The following is a 24522-nucleotide window of genomic DNA, read 5'->3' on the forward strand; positions in this document are numbered from 1 at the left end:
GGGGGGGGGGGGGGAGGGGGGCGGGGGCGAGCCATGATCGCCGCGCCGTGCGCCAGATCGTGTGCTCGCGGCCCCCACGCGGCGGAGGCCCCGATCCAGTCATCCCGTTTTGTGTGTGCGTGCGGAGCACGCCCGTTTCCACGCCCACGTCACACGGGTGCCGCTCGTCAACCAATTCGCATGCCGTGGGCGCCGCCACCATGCCGGATACGGCCTGCAGACTACGCCCCTACCCGCTTCGAACTCGGCTCCTCGCTCATACTGCAGACAAACTTTCGACCACCCTAGTACCCCCAATTCCCACCCTTACATCCGAATCCACATCTGCGCCCTGCTTGTGTGCTTCCCACTTTCGCTTTCGTATATATACCATCCTCCCCTGCGCCATAAACCCCTGCAATCCCCGCCATCACATCTGCCCCCCATCCCACAACTGATCGACCACACCAAGCCCAACCAAGAAGCCTCGCCTCCCGCTGCCTCCCTCCCCCCTTCCGAACAACCCTGCATCCTTTCCCTTCAAGTAGCTTTATGGACAGAGCGTCGCCCGCCACATTTGCTCACTCGCAAGTTCACGGCGGCACCCACCTCTTCTAGCCCATACCCTCCCGCCCACAACTCGTCACCTCTCCATTAACAACCATGGACAATACCACTCTACTCACCAAGCGCTCGCGCCCGGACGCCCCGGCCGTGCTCGACCCGCGCTCCAAGCGCCACCAATCCAGCAGCCCCTCCGCGCACCACGTCGCAGAGCTATGCGCCCTTCTCCTGGAAAAAGTCGGCGTTAACGTCTCCGCCACCACCGACGTCCACGCCTTGAACAAGATCATCTCGGCAGAATACTCCCCCCGTGTCGTCGAATTACTTCACAGCATCGCATCCACCGCCCCCAAGAGTCATCCTCTCGATGCCGCCTCGGATCTCACAGAGACCAGCGATGAAGAAGACTTCGATGCTGTCGTCCCCTTCGACGCCCTCCTGCCGACCCGTCCGCCGCGCACTCGTACGCTCAAGAGTGATGCTGTCGTGCCCGCCAGTCCCGTCCACACTGTCCCCAGTCTCGCTCCCAGGCCTATCGTCGTGCACCCGCCCACTCCCGCTGCTCCTAAGGTCCTGCCTTCAGCTCCGCCGACCACAGCCGCGGCGTACAAAAAGGAAACGGAGATCGCAATCTCGCGCATCTTCGATCTCGGCAAGACCGCCAGCGTCCTCAACCCGCACATCCCGGCAACCGCCCCGTATCATGGCCCCTCGGTCGTCACCATGACCGGCTTTGGCGAGCTTGGCAGGTTTGGAAACCAGCTCATGCAATACATGTTTTTGAAGTGCTACGCAGAGAACAACGCGATTTCTGAGATTCAGGTCCCTGCCTGGGTCGGAGCTGGTCTGTTCGGCCTCACGGACAGGCCTGTCCAGAGAGCCCTCCCGGCTGTCGTCGAGTTCAAGGGCACTTTGGCCAACTCCACCTTCACCGACGATTTCATCGACTATGTCAAAAACTCCCGCACCGGCACCCACGTCGCTGAGTTGACACCCGACAGTCTCGATGGTCCCAACCTTGACTCGCCGCGCAACGTCGACATCTGGGGTTGGTTCCAGTGGCACACCTCGTACTTTGCGAACTTCAAGCCGCTCATTCAGCGCACTTTTGCCCCTGTCCCCGCACTCAAGGCCCACTGCGAATTCGTTTTTGAAAACAACTTGCGCTTCCGCAATGGCGTTAAACACACCGTCGTTGGTCTTCACCTACGCTTGGGTGACTACCAAAACATCGCCGCCAGCTCCTTTGGGTACTGCGCTCCGACCACTTGGTACCTGGAGTGGCTCGAAAAGATCTGGCCCACCTTGGATAATCCCATTCTCTTCGTCGCATCCGACGATCTCGGCTCCGTGTTGCGCGATTTCGCGGCATACAACCCTGTCACAGCCGACGACATAGGCTTGCAAGTGCCATCCGACATGAAGCATCTCAAGGCGGGTTTCTTCCCAGACTGGTGGTCTCTCACGCAGTGTGATGTGTTGGCCATCTCCAACTCCACCTTCAGCTTCTCCGCCTGTATGATGAACCAGCAACCCGGCGCGCGCTTCTACCGCGCCCACTTCAAAGATCGCATAATCCCCGTCGATCCGTGGAACGCCGACGTCATCGTGCATCGCGACATGAGGAAGGCCGGGTTCTCAGCCGCCCTTGAAACGCTCCAGGTTGTATACAACACTCAAGGCTCATCCGGACTCGCCCGCAACTTGCTGTACGAGCTCCCGTACTACGGCATCCGCGCAGCAGTTATGAAAGCCGTCTTGTGGCGACAGGCCAACCGCAACGCCGTGAGGGCTGTTGCGTGAGCCTATAAGCTCCTCGCCCCCACCACCCTTTACGACGTGCTTGATCACGACTTGCTTCCCTCCCGACACTTGTCAAAACAGCAAATTAAATAACTCGTCTCGGCCTCTTGGGCAGCATTGCTTGAATCTCGATGTTCCTTGTTTTTCACGTTGCAGTCAGCGACTTCCCGGCTGGCATCTGTTCTCATTCCGGTTTCCAAAATGGGCCGTGCACATTCATGCTTGAATACAGCATGCAAGCAATATACCCTGGGGCGTGCTGTAGATCGCGTACCCTTGCAATGCCTTTTCACTCATTCGACAAGCGCTTACCCTCTGATCTGCCAGTTCCGACCCTGCCTGACATGCCGATGAGGACAATTACCCTTGCATTCGGAGAAACTTTTGCTTCAATGTCACTGAAGGATACAGCGACTAGTCCTCAAATTTTTTGATACGCATTCTTGCGTGCACTTCCTAAAAGCAATGCTGTCCTGCTGAGTGCGTCGAACAAATGACGTCAACTGCGTGGCAGGGCCGCCTATCAGACCGGTGTGCGGGTGTGCCAGCGGCGAATACAATTTACGCAGCAAATACTGTAATGTTATAGCAAGCTCAAATTTTGATCTGATCGACAAAAAATACATGTGTTAAAGTAAAATATTTTCGATGATTCTTGAGACTAACTAAGAATCATGAATTGGGCGAACCCTTCATATTGCCGTCAACATCAACACCGCCAGCATTCGCCTCACCTTCACAACTCAACCCGAGACTAATCCACAGCCCCAGACAAAGGCCCCAGATCCCTCAATTGGTCAACTGCAACAAACCAAAATGGCTTCGCTAAACAGCTTGCAGAAGCGCTTCGATCGCTCAATCAAGAACGACGACTTCTATGGCGCAGAACAGGCATGCCGCATGATGCACCATCGCCTCACACAGAGCAAGAGTCCAACACCGGAAGACATCGACCGAGCGCGCGAGATCCTACGATCAGCATCCGTGACACTGCTCAAGAAGCGTCAAACCCAGGCTGGAGTTGCCCTTGGTCTCCTACTCATTAAGCATAGCGAAGACCACAAGGATCCGGTCTCGCACGAAAACATCTTCGCAATTCTCGAAATTGCAAACGCGTTTAGTCTTCCTCCAGACGCAGAGGATTCTGAAACTACAACTCAAGAGTTCAACCGCGAGAGACTGCGCTTTGTCAAGGCCGCCATTGCCTGGTCTGCCCGGGAGGATTGCCAGGGGTTCAGGAATGGGCATGCGGGACTCAACAGTCTCGGTGGAATTGCGGCTGCTGGCGCAGGGGATTTCGAGCTGGCAGAGCGCTTGTTCGTTTATTCAGACAGCCCTGAGGAGTTTGCCAGTATCCTGCATAAATACACAGAAATACACACCCTCAAGAGCGAGAAAGCACTGGCTTTGACTCGCGCCGTGCTAAAATACCTTGCCTCGGAAAATATTAAGGATGCTGTCGTGCTGCGGACTACGTTTTCTCGCCTCAAAGGGTGGCAGTCGGTAGAGGATCCTGAAAGCTCCTCATCAGGCCAAACCGAAGCCCCTCCGCTGGCCAATTTCTGTGAGCTGGTGATTAAGCTGTGTCAACTACAGCCATCGGCGGCACCTTTGTATACCAAGATTGTTTCCGTATACCAGCCGGAGCTGCGACGGGACGAAAGTATTCCGCCAATGATTACAAGCATCGGAACTCAGTACTTTGGGATTCAACCACCAGCGCCCACGGGTTTGGGCGGTATGATGAACTCCATGCTCCGCGGACTCATGAGCAGCTGATCCAAGACTGATTTCCTACGAAAAACTGAGATCAAGCGATTCGGACATTTCGGTGTCGCGCCTTGTTCAATTCGAGGTGGGGAAGAGGAACTATGCTCTCCCCACTTTTTTTTTCTCACTTGAAGATCTCACTGACATTATCGTCAAGTAGCTGTTTCGCCCTCAGCGTCATGTCTCTCCACGCGGTATGCATGGGCAGAGGCGGCGTGTGTGCCGATACTTGGCCTTGCAAGTTGCCGAAGTGATTTTAGGATTCACCATGCAGGACCCTCGTGGATGTCCCACTGGTGCAGAGATTTCGACATAACATGGCATATCCGGTCCTGAGGATCCCGCAGCTGCCGTTTCACATGATCGGCAAGGGTATGCTTGCTTGAGTCTTGGGCAAGTATTGATGATTTTGAAGCCATCTTGAGCACATATTAGCCCCTTGCGACGGCAGGCGAGCTCGCAGGAAACCCCCTTGGACGCGCGAAGGCTCTTAATGATGTGAGAGAGCTTTTCTAGTCGCTGCAAGCGTTCGTTCTGAACGCCCAGTTTGCCGATATACGCAACATGCACAATTAAAATGCCATCATTCGAAGCGTACCTCATCGTCTCGCCGGCGCAAAGCCCCCTTATGCGACTTTCGATTTCGTCGCCGAGTTGTCCCGAACCGAGAACTAGATCAATTGCGTGTCCCTTACTTGACGCGTCAGTGACGAGATTGTCATCTTGTCTCAGCGAATAGTACAGAGACGCCGTATCGCCATCCTTGAGCTTGGGGCGGTACGTCCCGCCGCAGCCGGACACAGACGACAGCAAGTCGTTCCGTCTCCGATTTCCGGCCCCTCGCCAAGGGTTATTGAGTCCCTTCCTACCGGACGGCACGGTGGTGAAGTGTCTCGGGAGCCCTAGAGATTTTGCATCTCCAGCTGCGAGCGCCTTTCCAAGTACGCGATCTGTACCACCCCCTCGCGTCATGGAAAGTGCTGCGGTGATAATGATGCAGGCTACAGCCGCGGCGACGGCAGGCACTGAAGGCTTCTTAAAACGCCTCAAGTCTGCAGCGTTGCGTCGTGGTCTCGTGCCCGACCACGCCGGGAACAAAAGACGTTCGTGCGAGGTTGCCATCTCGTGGAAAACCGGCTTGGTCAAAACCTCATTGAGAGACAACGAAAATGGCGCAAGTTGGAATCAATCACGGGCGTTTCAGAGACTCATTACTACTGGCAACAAATGGTACGCATGGCCCTCTTACAACTATTAGGATAGAGCCGCGCCTCTGTTAGTCCCGTCCTCTGCAGATGTGAGCCCGAAAGACAAGTAAACGAACGCACGTTGGGTCGCCAGTCTGCGCTCTTGCTGCAAAAAAACACAGTGAACTAAAGAACAGCAGTGTGCGTGAGTCGATTATTTTCCGACACGTGTCTAACTCGGACACAAATTTTTTCGTTAAATATATATCACAGCAATGAATGACCGAGTTGATACCCAAGGGTAGTTTTTGTAGATACAAATTCCTGAGCGATCAAACACCGATCCAGGTCGACGGCGGTGGCGTAGCTCACGAGCAGGTCACGCGCTCTCCAACCTTCTCAGAGCGCCATCGTCCCACATCCTCAACAACCACAACTCCCTCTTGTGCCCGCCATCGTACTACCCTTCCCAGCCCCCTCCAATGACTATCAAGCGTGTCTTCCCGGACGCCGCCGTCGGCGCCGCAGACGCCCCGCCGCAGCAGAAGGCCAAGCTCGCAAACCCCCCCGAGTACGAGTCGCGCCTCGTGGACGCCACCGTGCGCTCGGCCGTCAACGCCCTTCTCAAAGATGCTTCTGCACGGGAAAAGAAACGCGCCCTGCGCGCAGCGGAGACTGGGAGGAATATCGCTGACTTGATGGCCTCTGAGGTCTTCGTCTACCTCGGCCTTACGTTGAAGGAACCGCCCGCGAAGAGTAGACTCCGTCCATATTCCCTGTACGTACTGAACTGTTTCCTTGTGCCTCTCACGCTTTTGAAGGTGATGGGCTCGGACGCTGACTGGTTCTTTTGATTATCTCGATTTACCGGTTTTCTTTTCTTTCCTCTGTAAACTCTAGGCTATTGAAGAATTCACTCTACAACATGGCAGACACCGACGTCTGCTTTTTTGTCAAAGACCCTGAAGACGACGTCAAGGACTATTTGGAGCGACATGACGACAAGTTCGTCAAGGAAGTAATGGGCACGCATCGGCTTCGAAAAGAATACGGCACGCACGAAGGACGCCGCGAGCTTGCTAAACAATACGATCTATTTCTGGTTGATAACCGCGTGTCACCGATGATGCCCAAGCTATTGGGTAACACCTTTCTTCAGGCGAGAAAGATGCCTCTGCAAGTCGACATTCGTAGCGGCAACCTCAATGGCATTTCGAAGGCCCTTCGTTCTACCGCATTCACATTGCGACAGGGCACTAGCTCTACGTTGCGTGTTGGCAAAATCGACCTCACCCTCGACCAAAATGTCGAGAATGTCCATATGGCTGTGGACGGAGTTGTCAAGCGCTTGCCGGGGGGATGGGATGATGTGCAATCGCTCATTATCAAGACTAATAAGTCCCCGGCTCTTCCTATATTTTCTGCCCTACCGACTATGTCTAAATCTCTCTTGCGCTATGAGATGAAAAGTGCGAACAAGTCTGGCGACTCAACGAAAGCGCGTGAGAAAGATCATATGGAGCAAATTACTGGCGATCCTGTAGTTGCCACAGCAAAAGACTCTTCCATGGACGCCGAGAGCAAACCGGGAGAAGTGCCTGAAGGGAAGGCACCATCACTCCCATCTACCCAAGAAACCGCATCCGGAACGAAAAAGTCAAAGAAAAAGGCACCGCGAAAGGGCACCAAGCGAGCGGGTAAGCGCAGCGCATCCGAAAACTCCAATAACAAGGATGAGGTGAACGGAGACGTCGCAGTACACAAAGAGACAGGAAACGAAAAGACTGGCGATTATGACAGTCCTGGTGAGAACATCCGCACCACAGAAAACGAAGAGGAAGTTGAGCAGCCCATAGTTCAGACGGAAGCCTCTAAGAAGTCACAAAAGATGGATAAGCGCGTAGAGAAAAAGGCGAAATCTAAAGACGTGTCACGAGAGGTCCACAGCGCGCTGGGCAACGAGACAGAATCGAAGGTCCAAAGAAAGTCGGCAAGGCGGTCGAACAAGTCTCCTGCCAAAAAGAACGCAAACGATGAGGGCGTCTTGGTTGAAAAGCAAGCGAACATTCCCGTCACCAAGAAAGGGAAGGCAAGCAAAGGTATGACTAAGAGGAAGAAGGACAGTTCCGATCCGAGCAACGAAGCCGATGCTACTGTCGACAGCGATGCAGCCACCAAGCCGAGTGAAACTGAGAAACGCCCTGCTTCCGCAAGAAGGGTGAAACGCGGTCAATCAAAGCTTGATGAATCTAGCGCAAAAGCTGCAAGACGCTCGGAGGTGAAAACTGCCGATGCGACACCGATCGCGACAAGGCGGACTCGCCCTCGGTCTGCTTCAAGCAATGAGACGCCTGTTGAACGGACAAAGTCAGTGCGAAAGACGAAATTGACGGCTGCCGATGAAGAGTCGCAGACGCTACCGATAAGGCGGTCCGCCAGGAAGCGTGCGCCTCCTACTGAAGTCTACGATATGGATTCAAAGGCAGCGCCCAGATCCCCGAAACAGACGCCTTCCCGCTCCATTCGCAAGGTGAGGAAAGCTAAAAAGTAGCTTTTTGGAATTAGCAATGCGAGAAGTGGTACTCGTCATAAAAATAGTTGAAAGATATACATGTATACTGAAGTATATTTTGCTTTGTTCAGCTTGTGTTCGTGCAGTACCCTTCTCACCGGCTTAATTTGGGTAATGGGTTAATTTGGGCACTTTTCAACCCACGATCCTCTGCCCTCCCCGCCTTCTAAAACTATGCAGAGTCCATCTCACACACACACACATACACGCACCCAGCACCTGGACAGTAAAGTTTTTCCTCCTCTTCTCTACCCGCCTCGTGGTTCGACGGTGGCGGTATGCCGCCGGAACTGAGAGCATAAACCCTCGCATACAAGTGACAAATTACCAAGAGTAGAGAAGAGCGCGCTACCCGCACAAAACGCCTTTTTTTAAAACTGGGGATATTAAAGAAGGCAGTAGACGCCCTCAAAGCATCGTACAAGTGTTAGAAGCATGAAAGGCGTGGCTTTTCTGACGTCCAATGCCCTTCAGATGCTCTCACAGCCTGCGAGGTGTGGAAATGTGGACAGTAAACACACACAGGCTATCAAGGCACGCAGGCGGCGTGTGTCAACAAGGTCAATTGGTGAGATGGGAATTAAGGCGCCTGTTGGAAGGGAGGAGGTTGTTCGCCATTTGGAGAGCAGTTTTGGACTTCTCTGGATGATATTTCCTTAAAAAGGTGGCCTAGACGTTCTCCGTCTCGTCGACAAGGGAGGGAAGAGAGTACTCGTGCAGATCGGCAGCACGCCGCGGCACGAAGTTCGCTGGGATTATTGTCGCAACTCCGATGTATGTGGGTACAATACCCGAATTGAGCCGGATGCCACGTGGAGCGGCCAAAAATTGATTCTTTAGTGCCGAAAAACCGGCCAGTAGAGGGGTAAAATGACCGATTTCAGGAAAATCCTGAACGCACCCAAATAAGCCGATGAGATGGGTGCTATTCAGCAAGCACGCTTGGCCGTGGTCCTCCTGTGCGCTGGCTTCTACTTCACACTTGTTTCTCGGGAAGTACAGTGACTGTGTAAGTTGAAAGAAACTGAAGGTTCGAAACCTTCCACGGGCTACGACGCCTGAGACAACAAGGGAGAAGAAAGTTAAAGATTATGAGATATGCTGCCTTCCACTTCAAATGTCTCTGCTCAAGAATTTAGAATGGAATGGCCAAACGAGTACTGTACAGGGTATCGGCAGAAAAATCAATCAATCGCAATTAGAGATACATCCAGTAGTTGTTGCATTCCACGAGGATTGCATTCAACATACAGGGGGCCCTACCCATTAGTGCCGCCCCGTGTGAGACCCCAAAACTGGCACTATTGGGAGACGGCATTAATAGGTGACTTCGTCACATCTATTTTCATGCACTCGGTAATTAACGTCTGCCTGCTCCGCGTTGGGTCTCTGTCGTGTTTTGCAGTGAGAAACGCGCGCTTTGCCGACCTCAGATGTGATAGAGCGTCTGAAACTTGGCATTCAGTCGCCAAAACTTCCAGCTCTCCAAACAATTCCGCGATCCAACGACAGAGGGTACAGTCCTTCTCTCTCGCGTCCTTTGCGCTCCCATCTTCATCACTTGATTGCGCGTTGCTTTTTTTATTTCCGGAACCAGATCCATAAGGAGGACAAGCTAAGGTCTGTGAACGCTGTTCGGTGAATAGAATCGGGCTTAAAAGCTGCTTTCACATGTTTTCACGCGCGATGGACGGACGGCCGCATAACACCCGGACCCGTGTGACACGTGGCACTTTTTGTGTTCATGGGTCTGGCCGGCATTAGTGGGAGGGTGGCATTAGTAAAAGTGGCACTAATGGGAGTCCCCCCCCCTGTACGGTACGCTTCGGAGGGTACTTGTTGTACAAGGACATCAATGTCAAGATGCCCGGCGGTTATTCACATGAGCAGGGAAAGACTGCGTTGTCAGCAAGACTTGTGAGGCTGTTCGAGGACGATTCAGTACAGAGTTGGTTGACAAATGCAGAATCAACCCAAACCATTGGTTTGAAACCAACGCATGGAGGGACAACAGTAGAGCTCCAGCACATCACACAAGAGCTAGCTGTAGGATACTCATTAGTGCAAAATGTGCAGTTTATCCACGGTTTCAGACTGAATTCAATCATGATACCTGTGCTTACAGACCTGAGAAATGCGGGCTGAAGCTATTTTTCAATTACAATTTGAAGGACCAACACGTTCTGTAATGATAAGGGACCAAATTGAGACGCCTAATTGGTTGTATATTTGACTATGTGGTTGAGTATGACGTGTATCCCAGTGGACGCGGCAGTTCACTTGACCACTTGCAAACCAACGCTCGCCACTCATAGTTAGTCAACTTCCATGTAATGATTGAATCTCACAGTCAACAGAAGACAATCGGCCAATCGTTGGTGCATCATGCCAAACAATTGGTCCAGAAGCTTCGCAGGAGGAGCATCACATGCCTCTCTAGTGCACGTTTCCCCGTGATCCCCCAATTGCATCAAGTACATCACCCTTCTACGCGCTCCTCCACCCTAAACTATATAAGCAGCTTTTCCGCTCGTCTCGCCAACGACCTTCGAACACCATCCACACCAACCCATTACTTCCTCGTCCCCAACGTCACGTTGAGGTCCATTTTGGATTCCCCGACTCTTTAACTTCTCATTGTCGTTCCCCCGTCAGACTAACTACCTCACCCACCTGCCCCGAACCCTGCGAGTCACTCCTCTACCCTACTGTCCAAGGATTTTTACGATGAAGTCCCACACGTTCTCCCTTCTTCGCCTGGCGATCGGCCTCTTTGTCACCGCCGCCACTTTTACCGCCGTTGCATGCGCTGAGGGAAAAGAGGAGGTTGGTACCGTCATTGGTATCGATCTCGGCACTACTTACTCATGCGTCGGCGTCATGCAAAATGGTCAGGTTGAGATCATCGCCAACGACCAAGGTAACCGCATCACTCCCAGCTACGTCGCCTTCACTTCTGACGAGCGTCTCATTGGAGATGCAGCCAAGAACCAGGCCGCCATGAACCCAGTCAACACTGTTTTCGACGTGAAGAGGCTCATCGGTCGCAAGTTCAGCGATACCACGGTTCAGCGCGACAAGAAGCTTCTTCCCTTCGAGATTGTCAACCAGGGCGGAAAGCCCATGATTTCAGTCGACATCAAGGATGAGAAAAAGTCATTCTCTCCCGAGCAGATTTCCGCCATGGTCTTGGGTAAGATGAAGAAAACTGCCGAGGAGTATCTAGGCAAGGAAGTGAAGAACGCCGTCGTCACTGTCCCAGCCTACTTCAACGATGCTCAGCGCCAGGCCACCAAGGACGCTGGTACCATCGCTGGTCTTAACGTCATGCGCATCATTAACGAGCCCACCGCTGCCGCCATTGCCTACGGTCTTAACAAGAAGGGCGAGAAGAACATTATGGTATTCGATCTCGGAGGTGGAACCTTCGATGTTACTCTTCTCACTATCGACGACGGAGTCTTCGAGGTTCTTTCTACTAACGGAGATACTCATCTCGGTGGTGAAGACTTTGACCAGCGCGTCATGGACTACATGATGAAGCTCTTCAAGCGCAAGTACTCCAAGGACATCAGCAAGGACAAGCGCGCCCTCGCCAAACTTCGCCGTGAATGCGAAAAGGCGAAGAGGGCTCTTTCTTCCCAGACCCAAGTGCGCATCGAAATTGAGTCGCTGTTTGACGGTCAAGACTTTTCCGAAACTCTCACTCGCGCCAGGTTTGAGGAGCTCAACTCTGATCTCTTCCGCAGGACTCTTAAGCCGGTTGAGAAGGTGCTCAAGGATGCCAGCTTCACAAAGGATGAGGTCCACGAAGTGGTCCTGGTTGGCGGTTCCACACGTATTCCGAAGATCCAACAGATGGTCAGTGACTTCTTCAATGGCAAGGCCCCCAGCAAGGGTATCAACCCCGATGAGGCTGTAGCCTATGGTGCCGCTGTACAAGCAGGAATTCTCTCTGGAGACGGTGGCGAGGCCACCGACCACGTTGTTCTTGTTGATGTCGCTCCTCTGTCTCTCGGCATCGAAACTGTTGGAGGTGTCATGAGCAAGATCATCCCCCGTAACTCGAAGGTTCCGGCTTCGAAGAGTCAAACATTTACCACCTATCAAGACAATCAAGATGTTGTGAGCATTCAAGTATTTGAGGGAGAGCGTACCATGACGAAGGATTGTCACATGCTCGGGAAATTCGATCTCAGTGGAATTACTAAAGCGCGTCGTGGTGAACCTCAGATTTTGGTTACCTTTGACGTTAACGCCGATGGAATCCTGAGTGTGGCTGCCGAGGAGCAGGGTGCTTCCAACAAAGAAAGCATCACTATCACCAATGACAAGGGCAGACTGTCTGAAGAAGAAATTGAGCGAATGGTGAGAGAGGCCGAGGAGATGAAGGATGAGGATGAGTTGTTGAAGAAGAAAGTTGAAGCGAAGAACAACCTCGAACACACTATCTTCACTGTGAAGAGCACATTGGAGGAGAAAGAGAAGATCGCTGACAAGATCAGTGAGGAGGAAGTCGCATCGCTTGAGAGTGCAGCGAAGGAAGCACAAGAGTGGCTGGACAGTGACGCCGAGGAGGCCGACCTGGAGGATATCGAGGGTCGCCTAAAAGATCTAAAGGATGTTATTGAACCAATCATGGCAAAGGTTGGAGGCGGTGCTGGTGGTGCCGGTGGTGCTTCTGCTGGCGGGGAGGAGGATGAGGATGTTGATGACTCCCACGACGAATTATAAGTGAATTGAGCTATTGTACTCTTTTTGACAGCAGGTAGAACTCAGATAACTACACAACATTGGTCTAACCGACCCATCCTCTCGGGATATGTAAACAACTGCACATACTACACAGTCCTTAGTACGCCCGCGTAAAGATTCTGGGATGAACAACACGAAGTCACCAGGTTGTGTTCAATCTTGATCGTCACCAGTGCTATTCTCGTGGGCGACTAATCGTGGGCAACGGAATTCCCAACTGCACCACCCTTGGAGAACTTGAATATTGTTTCACAAGAACGAGTGGAAGCTGACGCCGGCCAATTTGGCGTCACCCAGCAAGAGATTTTTTGCTTCGCGTGTAGGCTATTGATTTGAACGGCATCAGTTCTTCAGTAACATTGTTTGTTATAAAACGTTCCCGTCGTGTAGCCAGCCTGTGTCGCGAATGCATGTGTTATTTCGGAAGGAACTGCAAGTCACTGACTCCTGACTAGCCTTAACCTAGAGTTTGTAGACCAGCTCGTGATACAGTAACAGTAGCGGGATTAAAACTCAAATATTCCATGTGTCTAAACCTTGTTTCCTTCCACTGTGATGGTAGTACTGTGTACAGTGCTGTGCCGTGAGCCGTGATATTGTGCGACACCAGACCTAAATTACACCAGTGTATACTGTCGCTGCACTCATCTGTCGGGTCTCCTACTGCACGAAAAAACAAAAGGAAAAGCCAGTCTTCAGCGGTTCGCGGCCAGGTAGATCTGGCAACGCCAATCTGGACTTCAGGACAGCTTGTTGCCAATCTCTAGCAAGATTATGTTTTGGGATCTGTTTCGGCAAGTTCGCGCCAATGTAAACCAATGGACAAGTGCCATGTCGCTGTTGTATTGCATGTGAATAAACCAGATTTTGGTCAATAGCGTGATTCTATTGACCAGAAATTGGTTTATTGCAACGACTAAACCAGACAATACAATTGACCAAATGCCATGGGGTTCGATTTTTTGGTCATTGATGAAAGCCAAAAAACAACACGGGCAATAGACCTGCGGTGGAGATGGTCTTAAAGAGCCGTCACTTTTCCCTCACTGGGAATTTTTCGAATAGGTTTCTGATCAGAAATGAGATTGCGGTGCCGTCATGCGTATGTAGGCTACATCTCTTGAGTTGTGCAAGACCGTATAAAATTATTCGCTAGTTTAGATTGGCAACGCGGATGCCATTTCACTTACGTATCGGATCTGCCCTCCCGAGTCCACCTTGTTTATCTCTCACGCATGCAGATACTCCAACAAGCGCCATTCGTGCGCGGAAGCGCCATTCGTGCGCGGAAACGGTACCCTTATGATCGCTCACACGTTTCCAGTGGTGGCAACAAGGTTAATGGGAGATTTTGCGTTTAGTGGGGCGATCGTGGTCTTTTTTGTGGCAACACTACAAGAAAAGCCATTTCACCCCCTTTTTGCCACAAAAAAGGCCACGATCGCCCCACTAAACGCAGCATTAACTCTAATATAATAGCTCAAGAGCAATACAGTACATAGCTGAAAATCATGGTCACAGCTGGTTGCTGATTTTAATAACCAACCAGCTGTGACCATGGTAAAACTTCTGTTCTTATTGAAGCAGATACCCAGAGGACCACAAAAACTCCAGAACACAATCCGCACACTTGAGCAGTACGGTACACGCCCACAGTACAACTGTCGCATTTTGATGCATGAACATGATCGATGTTTCATGTTTAGGAAGGCCAATTTCCTGTCTTAGTTTATTATTCGGTCATCAATATCTTGGTTTTGAACGAAAACATTACTTATAAGTGTCCTCCGTATGTGCCGACCTTGAAAGGCTTGCATTCACTCTATCGAACGCCAATTAAGGTGCCCTCGTGAGCAAATATTTTCCATCGTGAACAACTGCCAGCAGCAATGGTACTCCATGCTTTTGCATTTCTTGTCCTATTGTTCTTTCATCATGTGAGCGCACAGGCTCCAGAAGAACCAACTCTTCTTCAAAACCTAACCGTCCTTGGCGCTGGCTCTGGCCCTCCGAACGAATTTGCAAATCTTCTCTTTCCATCAAATATCATCGGCATTGAGACTCCCATCGCAATTCGCCTTGTGCTGGTTGTCACAATACCATTTTACGAAGTCATTGCGGCATGTGATTCGAAAGCCCTAGGATTCCTGGGCAAGCGCAATGTAATTCCACCACACCTATGTGCGCCTCTACCTTTTGCCAAGATTTCCGCTTTCCTCCTGAATCGTTTGTACCGCTCTCAATTTCCCCTTGAAGGACGCAATCTTGAAGCTTTCCTCATCCGACAAGGGCTTGATCCCACATCTGACTCTACCGATCCGACCACGGAAATTGGAATCGCAAACGCAATGGCCATGGACTTGTTGGCCTACCTTGAGACCGATGGTTGGAACTCCTTGGGCGATCTCTCCAGAGACCACTTCCGCCAGCAGTATTCCGACTACACCGGATTCAAGCCTCAAAACCACGCTGAGCTTGACTTCTCTCGACTTCGTCGCCCGCTTCGTTGGCAACCTCTCAAACAGGAAGCTGACCATCGCGGTCGCTTCACAAGTCAAGTTCATGTTGTGCCCCACATTGGCAGAGCCAAACCTCTTGTTCTTTCCAGGGAAGAATTCTTGAGCCGCAAATCGGAGTCTCCGTACGCGTCCGCTGACCGCAAAAAGACCATCGGTGCCAAAGACAAGCGAACAATGCGACGCCTCCTTAGGGAAGTTCTGAAGCTCAATCGTGACCTCACGAAAGAGCAAATCGCTCAGGCGCACTGGTGGGATAACAAATTCTTGTCTCTAGGGAGTTTCATCGCGTTCTACCAAGGTGTTTACGGGTTTAGCGATACCAAGTTGGTAGTCATAGGTCTCGGAGAGGTTATGGCGCAGCACGACTCAGTGATGCTGGCATGGAAGGAAAAGCTTCGTCACGACTTGGTGCGGCCTCCGACCATGCTTCGACGATTGTTCGAAGGCAAAAAGATAAGAGCGTTCAAGAGCTTGGACGAGGGAGTGGGCCTTGTGAAGGCTGAAGAATGGGAACCCATCGTGCCAATTCAACCACATTCTGAGTACCCCTCCGCAAGCGCTCTCATCTGCCAAGCATCTATGGATCATTTGCATGCTGCTCTCACGAATTTCATCAAAGTGAATGGGACTATCGCTGCATATGAAACGGATATTTTCCCTTTCGGAAGATCCCCCCTCACCGAGAATGTTAAGGTGAAGTATGAAACGCTGCAAGCAGCAGCGTTGACTTGTGGAAAGTCGAGGTTGTATGCAGGTGTTCACTTTTCTCCCTCTGTGGACGTTGGATTCGAGTTGGGGAAAGGTATTGGAGCAGTGGCACAAAAGCACGCTCAAGATCTCTGGGAAGGGCGTGTCCCTGAGAATTGTGAAAGATGCTCTGAAGCCTAAATGAAAGTGTCAGAAGATCGATTCATACGGAAACCCTTTACTGTAGGAGAGAAGTGCCATAGAATTCTTTCCTCACTGGCCCTCAGGGCCAGTCCTAACAAAGGACTTTCCTCTCGTCTTCCTTTCCCTCGCCCCGTTTTTATTGAGTTCTTCACTGAAATCGGAAGCACATTGCTGTAGTTTTTACTGTAATGCCATCCCATAGTTCCACTCCTCGGAAATGGAACAGAGTCTGGACGGTCTGCAGATCCATGCAGCATGGAAGGTACAGCAACGCCTCCTCGCGCATGCACATGGCCCAGTCTGACTCCCTGTAGCTCGACAAAAGCAAAGCTGGACGACGTGTTGCTATAATGAGTGTAGCGATGCCCTATTGATCCCAGAGCTACTTGGGACGTACGGCCGTTTCCTTATCACGGTGCACGAAACAAGAGGCGACCGCGTCTCTACTTTAGCGCCGACGGACAGACGTCCGCTGCGCGAGACGACCTTTCGGTTGCAATTAGAGTTGAACGGGCGTCCGCCGCTGGCGCCCGTTCGCATGCACCGCGCCGATGCACGAGACAAAGTCTGCCGCTGGAAGGCGGTGGAGAAAGGAACGGCGACGAGGGATAATAAAAGGCAGCGCCCTCCCGGGAATCAGTCCGGCCAGAGCGAACTCGCCACTACTCTTGTTTTTCTGGTTAGCGCACCAAACGCTAACCTAGACGACCTCCGTCGTCTCTGACGTATCCCCTGCAGCCAACGCCCCGCGATTTGCCACAGTAATTACTTTTTCGCGAAAAAGAATCGTGCGCGTTGAGCCAACGGAATTACGTCATCATGACGGAAAAAGAACCAAAAAAAATCAACCACTCCTGGGGGCGTTCGTGGAACGGTTCGACAGACAATCGTCACCAACCTCGAGGCCCCACGTCTCACAGGCGTCGCGACCAAACATTTCACCTCTTTTCAGAAGAAGAGGGACTTGTACGAAAAACAAGTTGAGGAGAAGAACCGCGAGCCAGGGGTAAAAATAACGCCTACCTCGTATCGAGCATCTATAGACGACTCATATCTCCGTATGTTCCTGACCGCACATTGGATCCGAGCAGACTCTATCAAGGATCTTACGGAAGAACAACTGAAGGAATGCATCAAGATTAGAGCATCTTATGAGCCGAAAAGTCATGAGCTAGGGCACATCGATCGCGTCGTGAAGAATGTCAAGATGGACCTCAGTTTGAAAGAATCCGAAGACCGTGTTTGGAGTCTGCATCATCATTATATATCCGTCCTAGAAGCCGCTGGAATGCCTGACCTGCCGGACAAGAAACCGCACATTTCAATTCATCATATTATGAAAAGGATCAAACCAGGGCTTTTAAAACGGAGGATGAAGGACATTGTCCTATGGCGCAAGGATGAGCAGTTTGATAAGAAGGATTTCGGCGCGTTCATGCGTGAGCTGGCTGCCCAAGCCAAAAAATTAGAACAGGAGCAAGAGTCGCGCTACCACCGTGGTGACTCCGACTCTGGAGCTTCCAGTGCCTCCACCGAAAGTGATGATGACAGAACCCACTCTCAACGTAGGCACAAGAAGAATTTGTCTCCCAAGAAGGGTAATAATAAGAACCTGAAGGGCCGGAATAAAAAGGCAAAAGAAGAAGGAAGCTATAATGACGTTTCTAGTCGCCGTAAAAAACGTGCCTTCGATATGCCCGACTGCCTCAATCCCAAATGCAGTGGTAAGCATTTCGTCTCCGAATGTCCGATCTCCTCGGAAGAGGAGAAGCGCATTTTCAAGCAGGAGTACCAAGCCCGCAAGAAGCGCAACGTGCGCTTCAGCATGGACAAGCCTTTCGCCGGCGGCTCGGGGAAACACAAGGGTAACATCCGCCGCCTTAGTGCAAAGGCCATTGACAATCACTCAGCTTTGTTCAGTGCAACGTTTGCACTCGGCGCCGTGGAGAGCGTTGTGATGGCCGACCAGGGGTCTGATGCCAACTTTTTACCTCCTGCGGTGTTCGAAGCGCTAAAGAAAGCGTGCTCTGAGCTGGTCGTGGAGGAACTGAACCCCCCGCACTCATTCGACTTTTTGGATCAATCTAGTGGTATAACTTGTCGCAGAAAAGTTGTCGCAGATGTGCAATTGCGCATACGCCACGGGACTAAGCTATTCCTACGAAAAATTAGTTGGCATGTGAGTGATGCGGCCACTGAGGTCGTTGTGATTGGTCGAAGTGTTCTCCAGGCTATTGGGTGTGACAACAAGGCCATGCTCGCCGCATCCTGCGACAAACACGATGGGGTCATCAACGTCCCTGAAGCCCTGGCCGCCGACAAGGCCGTCCGTGGCTCGAGCGGTACGATTGCTGCTTTGGTGGATAGAGGTGTTTTTCACAGCGACGAGGGCGGCGAGGAGCTGGATGCCCTCGACGAGAGTGGCGTCTACATCGACATTGGCGAAGATCCTAAGGAGGATCGCGATGCAGAACTAGAGGCTGCCGTCCTCAAAGCGCAAGAGCAAGGCCTTTCCGACAAAGGCGCTGTGGGGCTGCGCAAAATCATCGACAAGCATCGTGCGATTTTCGATTACGGCTGGGGAAATCCGACCCAGCCGATGTGCCGCCAATGAGAGTACAACTGCTACCTCACAAGCGTCCGGTGAAGGTAAAAGCGCGGCGGTACCCAGCTAATCAGCGCGCCTTTCTAAACGCCTACGTAAAACAGCTCGTGGCCATGAAGTTTTTGCTGCCCAATCCGACGGCTGAGTGGCAAGCTGCGCCCATTCTGGTGCCAAAAGCAGGCTCTAAAGCTAAACTGCGCCTGGCGATTGACCTTCGCCCTGTCAATGCAGCCACCGTAAAGCAGTCGTGGCCGATGCCGCACATTGACTCCGAAGTGCAAGACTTTGCTGACAGTCAGTGTTTTGCTGTTTTGGACTTCTGCTCAGGCTACTGGCAGCTCCCAGTCCATCCTGACTCTTATGGCGCCTGTGGAATTGTCTGTCCAGATGGCGTCTACTCTTCTACGCGCGCGCTCCCTGGTTTGACAAACGCGACATGCTACTTCCAGTCTACAGTGGAGCCCCTGTTTCATGAGCTCCGCGCAAACATGAAAGCGTGGCTCGATGACTTTAATCTACACGCAGCCAGTGAAGAGCAGCTATTACAGCTCCTTGACAAGTTTTTCACAATTTGTGGGGAGCGCAATTTGTTCCTTTCCGCTCGCAAGTGCCAGTTTTTCGCTCGCGAAATCAAGTGGTGCGGCCGCATTGTCAGCGGAGCGGGCTATCGCATGGATCCATCGCGCGTGGAGGCGCTCAAGGAGATGAGCACGCCCGATACCGCCGACGAGCTCTGTGAATTCGTGCATTGCTGTCGCTGGATGTCCGTAGCTATCCCCGGCTTCGTTCGACGTGTCGATCCGCTAGTTGACCTCCTCGAGTCCGCTTATGCAAAGTCCGGGCGAAGGACCAAGCGTTCCATCCGCGGCATGCCATTGCGCTCGCTGTCCTGGGACACAAAGCATGAAACCGTGTTCCGAGACCTACAGGACAACATTCGCAACGCCGTGCAGCTGTCATACCCGAGGGATGGGAAGGTCATATGTATTTTCACTGACGCCTCCCAGCTCTACTGGTCTGGCGTCGTCACCCAAACTGACCCATCGCAGCTCGCTCTACCTGTCGAAAAACAGGCTCATGAGCCGCTGGCATTCCTAGGTAGCGCGTTCAAGGATGCGCAGCTTAACTGGAGCACTTTCGAGCAGGAGGGATATGCAATATTCCAGACGTTCGACAAGGTCGATTACCTGTTTTTGAATGAACAGCCGGTACACGTGTTCACTGACCACCGCAATTTGTTGTTCGTGTTCGCGCCGTTAGCGATGGAGCCAGCATTGGGGCGCCACGTAGTTACCAAAGTCCAGAGATGGGCCCTGTTTTTGTCACGTTTCGACTACGTGATCGAGCACATAAAAGGCAGCAAGAATGTGTTCGCGGACATCCTCACCCGCTGGACAAAGGGTTACAGGAATGAGAATAAGTTGGCAACTACCCGCATATGTAGTTTGTTAACTACAGCCGACCAAATCGTCCCGTCGCCGGGCGACATCGACTGGCCTAGCCTGGAAGTCATAGGTAGATCGCAGAGAGAAGCTGTGCACAAGCCAAGCCAGTTGTGCACTGGCGCCGACGGACTGCTACGTCTAAAAGGCCGAGTTTGGATATCAACGTCTGATATAGAACTCAAGCTCAAGCTGCTAATTTTATCGCACTGCGGCTCAATGGGACATCGAGGTCAGGATTCTACCGAAAGCGTCATCCGAGAAGATTTCACTTGGAGCAATTCGAGCAGTGATGTTACTTCATTCGTGAAGGGATGTCTCCATTGTATTACGACGCGCACAGGAGAGGTGGTCCCGCGACCCCTTGGTCACGCGCTACATGGCGATAGGCCCAACGAGGTGCTGCATGTGGACTACCTCTATATGGGCGCCAGTGCCGGTCGATTGGAATACCTACTGGTTATTCGCGACGACTTGTCGTCGTATGTGTGGCTCTGGCCGACAGAGGCTGCTACGGGCGACGCCGCTGCCGACGCTCTGTGTACTTGGATCGCCGTGTTCGGAAGTATGGAGTGGATGGTGTCCGATCAGGGTGCCCACTTCAAGAACCGGTTGATCAAGGAGCTTACGGAAGAGCTCATGGTCAAACACCACTTCACCACCGCTTACTCTCCCTGGGCCAATGGCTCTGTCGAACGCGTATGTCGCGAGGTACTGCGCGCGTGCCGAGCTGTACTTCATGAGTTTCGATTAGCCCAGAAAGACTGGCCCGCGGTCACAGAATGCGTTCAAAGCGTGCTAAATCAGGCACCACTCAAGCGCCTTGGTCTCAGAGACGAGACGACCCCAGGGGTCTATCGCACTCCACTACAGGTGTTTACCTCACATCGCCCTACGCGACCGCTGCTCGCTGCCCTCCCCGTGGAAAAGTACAAGCGCGTACCCACTCTAACTGAGACGCGGGCGAGACAGCTCATCGAGATAAATCGAACTCAGGATTCTCTAGACAGAATGCATCGAGATGTGAAGGGTCTGGTTTCTAAGTCTCGCGCACGAGCAGTGGCGACACACAATGCCAAAACCAACGTGCACGCCGCTAATTTTGAGAAGGGAGACTTCGTACTTGTGCGGCGAGCACAGCGCAAGGGGCACAAGCTACAGTTCGTGTGGTGCGGCCCGAGGCGCGTAACCAAGGTTAAATCAGACTGGGTGTACGAGGTAGTGGATCTGATCAATCGAAAACGCGCAACCGTTCATGCCCGACGTCTTGTTTTTTATCGAGCGGCTCTCGAGAACCAAGAAGTGGACCCTATTCTACTTCGGTGTGCAGAACATTCCGAGACTACGTATCAGGATGTAAAGAAGACGTGCGACATTCGGAAGACCGCCGCTGGAATTGATGTCTTGGTGGAATGGGAAGGTCTGCCCGATAAGGTCGATCAGACATGGGAACCGCTCGCGCAGGTTGCTGAAGACCTCCCCGGAATCCTCGAAGATTTTTTGCATAGCTCTGGTAAGCGCGAACTCAAAAACGAGGCGATTCAATTGTGCTCCTTCTAATGAAGCGCTTGCACCAAGCCTCGCCCTTCATGGGGCACTGTAGCGATGCCCTATTGATCCCAGAGCTACTTGGGACGTACGGCCGTTTCCTTATCACGGTGCACGAAACAAGAGGCGACCGCGTCTCTACTTTAGCGCCGACGGACAGACGTCCGCTGCGCGAGACGACCTTTCGGTTGCAATTAGAGTTGAACGGGCGTCCGCCGCTGGCGCCCGTTCGCATGCACCGCGCCGATGCACGAGACAGAGTCTGCCGCTGGAAGGCGGTGGAGAAAGGAACGGCGACGAGGGATAATAAAAGGCAGCGCCCTCCCGGGAATCAGTCCGGCCAGAGCGAACTCGCCACTACTCTTGTTTTTCTGGTTAGCGCACCAAACGCTAACCTAGACGACCTCCGTCGTCTCTGACGTATCCCCTGCAGCCAACGCCCCGCGATTTGCCACATGAGGTCCCTCGATGTGCATGACCAAAACGGTCATGATAGATCAGCAACCGCCAGTATCCAACACAGTCCTCCCCAGCACTCCCTTTCCTTCGTCAGGGTTTCAAACTTCTTCTCTACCAATGAAGTTAAGTCCTGAAATCCACCGCCGAATTAAGCTCGTCCTATTGCGAATGCGGCGTAGAAGGATGTTTTTGATACTGCTCGCGGCTGCGGCAATTCTTCTCAATTCCAAAAAAGACAAGAAAACGCGGAAAGTACGCCTGGAATTGCGTTTGCGGGAACAACTGACGTTTGAAAATTTGACTCTGGTTTATGATGACGCTTTGTTCTGTAGGGCTTTCAGAATGCCAAGCCAAGCGTTTCATGAATTGCTTAGTAGCGTTAGGCAGTCTCTCCAGAAGAATATCGAAATGGGACGACGGGCAAAACGACCGACCATTCCACCGGATGTACGCCTTGCCGTGACGCTGAGGATGATGTCTGGCGCAAGTTATCTAGACTTAATGGGTACTTATCAGATGTCTAAGACATCAGTTTACAATGTGTTTCATTCTACGTGTACAGTATTGTCAGAAAGATTGCAGCTGCCCGGGTTGCCGTCCACAGTGTCTGGTTTACGTCACTCGGCAAAAACTTTCAAGATGTCTCGTAATCCCCCGTCTCCGCTTTCTGGTTGCGTTGGCGCTTTGGACGGTATAGCCATCAAAATCAAGAAGCCCGCGTGGTGCCACACACCGAGCACTTTCTTTTGTAGAAAGCTGTATTATGCTTTACCTGTGCAGGCTGTAGTTGACGCTGACTATAGATTTTTATGCTGCTCGGCGCGTTGCGTAGGTTCAACTCATGACTCTGTGACCCACACTGTATCGGCACTTGGGCATTATCTAGAATCTGGCAAGTTGCATTTCGAGTGTTAGATAGCGGGGGATGAGGCATATGTTTGTACGGAGTCTCTGATTACGCCCTTTCCTGCAGCCAGTGCGACGGACGCGGAAGACGCATTTAATTATATCATTCTTCCCTCCGAATGCATGTAGAGCAAGCTTTTGGGATGCTAGTCGGTAAGTGGAGGATCTTCAGCCAACTCAGTTTTTCGCTACACACTAACGCGCGTTTAATTGTTCTTTCTATGAAGGTGCATAATTTTGTTCTCGATCGTGCAGATGTGGGGATTACGAGAAGTTTTACTGGGGAAGAATTGGCCGAACTGGAGGGCGATGAGCAGGGTTGGTATCGCAGGATGAAGGATGACGCCGCAGAGATTGTGGCGAATACCAAGGAAGCGCGTCGTGAGCTGTCTAGAAAACAGAGGAGCATGGTTGACATTATAGAAAGAAGGGGCCTATCGAGACCACCGGTGATAGATGCAGAGGGCCTCCGAAAAAGAAGTCGAAAGTAGATAGCCTGTGTTTTTACCTTGTCATCGTGGCCGAAACCAGCGTAGGTTGGCGGTGGGAACGCGCAAGTCCTATCAAGGCTCGGTCTCCTCGCTGGGCTTGCTAGCGCGTGTAGTCTAGGATGCAGGTCACTGCCACTACCTTAAAGAGCCGCCATGCCGCATGCATCGGACGACTGTGAAAAGCCGCGGTTTCGCGCCTCCTATTCTCGACCTTTTGCTTGCGGAGGGGGGTCAAACCTCCGGCGCCCTTCGCAATCACCGTATCACCAACGCGCGCGGCCTTTTCTCGCATACATGAGCAGTTCGGGGCGGTCCAGGTCGCCTTGTCCTGGCTGTTTAAGCCTTCGGTGGGAAGGCCCGCGCCCGCTGAGCCACGATAGCAGTGGGGCGCCTTTGTCTGGCCAAGCAATTGCTGGCAACAAGTCATCCAGCAACCATTGGTTGCTGGGGTTGGCAACCCCAGCTGGGCTTCGGTCACGCCTCACGCCCACACGCCTCACGCCCACACGTGTCCACATGTCGCACCCCGTGCGAGATTTCGTGGCGCGTTTATGTGCACAACTCGGCCCTCCCCCGCCTCGACGCCCACGTGAAATTTGCGACAGTCGTTTGCTAGCATTTTACACTCTGTTTAGGAAACGGAGCACCACCGGACGGCAGAAGGGTACCCAGAGTTCAGCTTTTTGAAATCAAATGCCTCCTTGGTTGTCTCTCGGCTGACCCCCGAGGAAAGGAATACTGAAGGTACCAAAAAACGCAGAGGTCGAAACTGTCTCCGTCGAGATCGCCTCCGCACACCCCCTCGTACCATGCCTGTTTTGTTTCATCCGTTCTCCCAATATTGCGGAAAACTACTGTTATCGAAGGTTGTCCTGCCCTTCGGTTGGGTAGGGCAACGTCCATGACAGTACAGCAGTTTTCAGGAAGTTTGCGAGAACTGGGCATGATCCTCAATCAATATCACTACAATATTACGACACATGTCCGAGCTTGCGCGTTGCATTTCGCGACTTAAATTACTGTGTGTCGCG

General features: G+C 52.3%; 6 protein-coding genes; 5 read left to right on the forward strand and 1 right to left on the reverse strand.

Moving 5' to 3' along the window:
* Positions 1–642: 642 nt before the first annotated feature.
* CHC_T00006403001 (hypothetical protein) lies at positions 643–2472 on the forward strand. XM_005718438.1 is given in 2 exon segments: positions 643–2346; positions 2347–2472. 1 exon segment carries the CDS (start codon positions 643–645, stop codon positions 2344–2346), a length of 1704 nt encoding a protein of 567 aa, XP_005718495.1. The 3' UTR covers positions 2347–2472.
* A 1821-nt stretch (positions 2473–4293) lies between these two features.
* CHC_T00006404001 (hypothetical protein) lies at positions 4294–5088 on the reverse strand. The gene has a single exon (XM_005718439.1). It carries the CDS (start codon positions 5086–5088, stop codon positions 4294–4296), a length of 795 nt encoding a protein of 264 aa, XP_005718496.1.
* A 22-nt stretch (positions 5089–5110) lies between these two features.
* Positions 5111–6318, forward strand: CHC_T00006405001 (hypothetical protein). XM_005718440.1 is given in 3 exon segments: positions 5111–5374; positions 5375–6081; positions 6204–6318. 1 exon segment carries the CDS (start codon positions 5111–5113, stop codon positions 5372–5374), a length of 264 nt encoding a protein of 87 aa, XP_005718497.1. The 3' UTR covers positions 5375–6081; positions 6204–6318.
* Positions 6319–6324: 6 nt separating this feature from the next.
* Positions 6325–7945, forward strand: CHC_T00006406001 (hypothetical protein). XM_005718441.1 is given in 2 exon segments: positions 6325–7854; positions 7855–7945. The coding sequence occupies 1 exon segment, from the start codon at positions 6325–6327 to the stop codon at positions 7852–7854; it is 1530 nt and encodes a 509-aa protein (XP_005718498.1). The 3' UTR covers positions 7855–7945.
* A 2657-nt stretch (positions 7946–10602) lies between these two features.
* Positions 10603–12787, forward strand: CHC_T00006407001 (hypothetical protein). XM_005718442.1 is given in 2 exon segments: positions 10603–12609; positions 12610–12787. The coding sequence occupies 1 exon segment, from the start codon at positions 10603–10605 to the stop codon at positions 12607–12609; it is 2007 nt and encodes a 668-aa protein (XP_005718499.1). The 3' UTR covers positions 12610–12787.
* Positions 12788–14519: 1732 nt separating this feature from the next.
* CHC_T00010044001 (PAP2/haloperoxidase-like protein) lies at positions 14520–16037 on the forward strand. The gene has a single exon (XM_005718443.1). It carries the CDS (start codon positions 14520–14522, stop codon positions 16035–16037), a length of 1518 nt encoding a protein of 505 aa, XP_005718500.1.
* The last annotated feature ends 8485 nt before the right edge of the window (positions 16038–24522 follow it).

Source organism: Chondrus crispus, genomic scaffold (assembly GCF_000350225.1).
Source record: "Chondrus crispus Stackhouse genomic scaffold, scaffold_41, whole genome shotgun sequence".
Classification (NCBI taxonomy): Eukaryota; Rhodophyta; class Florideophyceae; order Gigartinales; family Gigartinaceae; genus Chondrus; species Chondrus crispus.